Source organism: Hipposideros armiger, unplaced genomic scaffold (assembly GCF_001890085.2).
Source record: "Hipposideros armiger isolate ML-2016 unplaced genomic scaffold, ASM189008v1 scaffold_609, whole genome shotgun sequence".
In the NCBI taxonomy this organism is placed as follows: domain Eukaryota; kingdom Metazoa; phylum Chordata; class Mammalia; order Chiroptera; family Hipposideridae; genus Hipposideros; species Hipposideros armiger.
In genome coordinates this window covers 909,417-913,519 of record NW_017731959.1, presented here as the reverse complement: position 1 = coordinate 913,519, position 4,103 = coordinate 909,417, and the positions used below count along the sequence as shown (strand labels likewise).

Sequence of the window (4,103 nt, the reverse complement as noted above, 5' to 3'; positions counted from 1 at the left end):
TAGCAACGAAAATAATTTTATGGTTGGGGGTCACCACAACATGAGGAACTGTATTAAGGGGTCGCGGCATTAGGAAGGTTGAGAACCGCTGCTCTAACACGATGCCCATTTCCTTCTAGCCCCCATCCAATTTCCCTCTAATTCCACCTCAGTCTCCCTCCAGGCCCTCTGTTCCCATTTGACTTTCCTCTAGCCTGTGCCTGATTTTCGTTTTCCTCTAGAGTACAGCCAGATTCTCTCTAATCTCACCGCCTGATCCCTCTATATTAATGATGCCTGATTTCCTTTTAACCTGCCAATGAACATCCCCCTTAGCCCGTTGCCTTATTCTTGTATCTATAGCCTGCTTTCCAGTGAGTCCTATCATCCAATATCATTTTCATTAAACTGATGTGCCTCAGTCACCACTGATTTCATTTTTTCCCTGTTGCCTTATTTCTTTCCAGCTCTGCCTCCTCATCTTCTTTTATCTCTGTTGCCTGGTTTCTCTTTATCCATTTCCTTTTATCCTTAGCACCAACTCCACTATATTTCCTTTTGTATCAGAATATCCTGTTGGAGATTTAATTTGTTTTATAATCTGTTTTATTCTTAAACTGCTTTAATAAAGGAGGTACAGGAAACTCCGTGATTGTCTCTGGGAGGGTGACTATCTAGGAAAGCATTCATCCTATTCCCCGCCAAGCATGGTGGACAAGACTTGTGTGATTTTCAGATGTGGGCCCTCCATGCAATCGACTGAGTGCTGCCTGTGAAAGGGAATGGAATGAGCTGACTGGATTTCCAGGACTGAAAAGGAAATCAAGTGACAATCTCTAGGGGTGTGGGCCCCTGTGGAGGGAAAAGAGACACAGATGCTGGGTTTACAAGGTGCAGACCCCAGGCCTTGGGAGGCCCAGTCTTCCAGACCTTGGTGTCTGCACCCTTGGCCCAGCCTGGCAGTAAGAACGGGGAGCCATCCACAGCTGTCCATGCAAGGCTGGTCTTGGATGAGAGATGTCAACAGCACCCAGGTCAAAGCCACCACTACTGACCACATGTGGCCACAGCAGATATTCCAAGTACTCTCCAGTTCAGGGGCAGAAGTTGTACTGACCCACCTCTTGGAGAGTGTAAACCCCAAGTTTTGTGTTTGCAACAACAGAAGATAGAAGGGAATCCCCAACAGTGGCACACTGAACATTCCTGTTCACCTAGCAGGTGGAGCTTGAACTATGTTTAATTTGACTTAAAATATCAAAAATCGAGATGTCACCATATAAGAACTCTAAATATGTGGAGTAGTTCATACGACACAAACCCAAAGCCGAGTCTCTCTTTAACCTGCTCCTTCGTTTTCCTTTTAACCTCTGGCCTGAGTTCCTCTGCAGCAGGGCTGTCTCATTTCATTTTTCCCATGATCCCTGTACCTTCCTGCTTGACCTCCTTTTCTTCCTGCAGTCGGGCTTATGTCAAGCCCTGTCACCTGGACATACCTGGTGTAGCTTTACCTTTACTACTTAAATTTGTTTGTATCTCCCCAAACTTGCCTCCCAATTAACTTTTTACTCTTCTGGTCTGGTTACTTTTCACTTTTGCTGCCTGATTTCTTTTTACTGCTGCTGACAGATTTCTTTTACCTTTGTTATCTGATTTCCTTTGTAACCTTGCAGCCTCATTTCTCAGCTATGCTGCCTGGGTATCGGTAAGCATATCTCTAACCCTCCCTCCACCTCCCTCCCCCACTCATGCTGCCCACTGTCTGGACACTGCACCTGTAGACGAGGATGTCATCGGCTGAGCTGTTGTACTGGATCTGGTACATGCGAATGCCTGGGATAGGCCGCTGATCTGGCCACTGGATGAGAGCAGCTGTGGCCCCATGCTCAGTTACTTGGACACCACGGTCAGTAGGGAGCCCAGTATCAGCTGCCTTGGCAGAGGCAGAGGCAGAGGCAGAGGCGGCAGAGGGCGGGGTGAGAGCATCAGGATCTCCGTCCCGTGGGGGATCACAGCTGGTGCTGTTGGCTAGCTGGGGAGGTGGTGGGGGACCCACGGTTAGCTCAACAGCAGCCGTGGCCTCGCCAGCTGCATTGGCTGCAATGCAGGTGAAGATGCCGCCATCACCCGGCTCGGTGACCAGCAGCTCCAGCGTCCCATTAGGGAAGGCGCGAGCACGACTTGAATTGCTCAACAGGCGGCCCTGGGGTGATACCCAACGCACACGGGGCTCAGGGTCCCCCACTGCCCGGCAGCGCAAGGCAGCTGGCCGACCTGCAGGCACTGCCAGGGGTGGCGAGCGGTGAGTCACCACAGGGGGCTCGCACACAAACTCTTCCTCACCCACAGCCCAGAAGTAGCGGCCACCCAGAGCAGGCGGGGAGGCACAGGCTTCGAGGTCATCCTCCCGTGCCAGCCGCCGCAGCCATACCAGCTCGCAGTTGCAGTGCAGAGGGTTCCCACCAAAGGCCAGCACCAGGGCAGAGGCGGGTGAGCCGCGGGGCCTCGCTAGCAGTGGTAGGCGGGAAAAGAGCGGGTCAGGCGGGATGGTGGTCAGGCGGTTGGAGGTCATGTCCAGCCGTGCCAACTTGTGCAGGCGGGAAAAGGCGCCGGCAGGCACAGAAGCCAGCAGGTTGTGGTCCAGGCCCAATGTATTGACGTTGCCCAGGCGGCCCAAAGCCTCCCACGGCAGCTGTTCCAGGTTGTTGTAAGAGAGGTCGAGGTCCTCAAGTGTCTCCGCACAGTCGTCCAGGGCACCAGCCGCCAGGGCGGCCAGCTGGTTGTTGCTCAGGATGAGATGGCGTAAATTGACTAGGCCACGCAGCTGACCCTCGCCCAGCGAGGTCAGCCGGTTGCCATCTAGGTGCAGGGCGCGCAAGGCGCGAAGGTCAGCAAAGGCACCAGCTGCCACATGCCGGATGGTATTACGTGACAAGCTCAGATGCAGCAGGCCCGTCATGTTGGCCAGGTCGCGGCGGCGCACAGCCGCAATAAAGTTGTCTGCCAGGCGCAGCTCAGCTGCCCGGCGGTCCAGCGAGGGTGGCACGAACAGAAGACCTGCCCCGGGGCACAGCACACTCAGGGGCAGTGACTGTGTCTGGCAGCGGCAGCGGCGGGGACACGGGCTGGGTGTGGCTGGCTGGGGTGGAGACGAGGCAGGGGCCAGCGGTAGCAGGCAAAGGAGCAGCGGGAAGACGGCCATCGCGGGCAGGGGCGGCCTACAGGGAAGAAGGAGGCATTAGGGCAGGCTGAGGTCAGAAAAAGGGTGCCAGAGGGGGCTGGGGTGGTCCAAGACCAGAAAAGAAAGTCACAGTGGGCTGGGAGCAGAAGAGTTGGTTAAAGATGGTCAGAGAGGAGTGGTCAGACATATCAAAATCCAGAGGAGATGGTCAAAGACTCAGAGAGATGTGTCATGGGGGGACAGAGGGAGCAAAAATGAACAAAGACTGTCAGAGGGAAGGGAGGTGGTTAGAAATGGTCAGAGACAGTCAGAGAATGGGAGGGTTGGTCAGGGTGGGTAGACGGTAAGCCAGAGGGCCTCAGACATGGTCACAGAGATATGGTCAAAGATGGCTAAAGAGAGAAGAGGTGGTCAGGGAGGCGGGAGTAATGAGAAGTAGTCGGTCATCACCAGAGAAGAGAGGTGGTTAGAGATGATCGAGAACATGAGCAGTGGATAACGAGAGGGGAAGTGGTCAGGGCCCGTCAGATCCAGGAGAGATGGTCAAGGATGGTCAGAAATGGTCAAAAGCCAGAGAGGTGGTCAGAGAGGAAAGGATAGCTGAGTAGGATGATGGGTGTGGAGAGGGGTCATCAGAGGAAAGGCAGCCAGGGAAATGATCAGAGAGACAGAGAGGAGAGAGGTGGTCGATAAAGGCCGGAGATGGTCGTGTGGTCATCAACTAGCAGTTAGGGTCAGGGGTGGGAGGAGGGCAAGAGAGATGGTGAAAGACAGTAGAGAGGAAGGGCAGACAGAGGAAGCCAGAGAGGAGAGGTGACAGAAGTGCCTGGAGAGAAGCGTGGTAGAGATGTCAAAGATGGTCAGAGACAGTCAGAGGCCAAGGCTGAGAGTCAGGGCTGGACAAGGGCAAGAGAGCTGGTGAAAGATGGTGAGCGTGCGGCAC

General features: G+C 54.3%; 1 protein-coding gene across 1 annotated transcript in view; it reads right to left on the bottom strand.

Annotated features, from left to right (window-relative positions):
- LRFN3 (leucine rich repeat and fibronectin type III domain containing 3) overlaps window positions 1-3,497 on the bottom strand; it is a 13,357-nt gene extending 9,860 nt beyond the window's left edge. The window contains exon 1 of the mRNA XM_019624836.1: window positions 1,755-3,497. Coding sequence (XP_019480381.1) covers window positions 1,755-3,181 — 1,427 coding nt within the window. The 5' untranslated portion in view covers window positions 3,182-3,497. The remainder of the gene's footprint in view (window positions 1-1,754) is intronic.
- Between the last annotated feature and the right edge of the window lie 606 nt (window positions 3,498-4,103).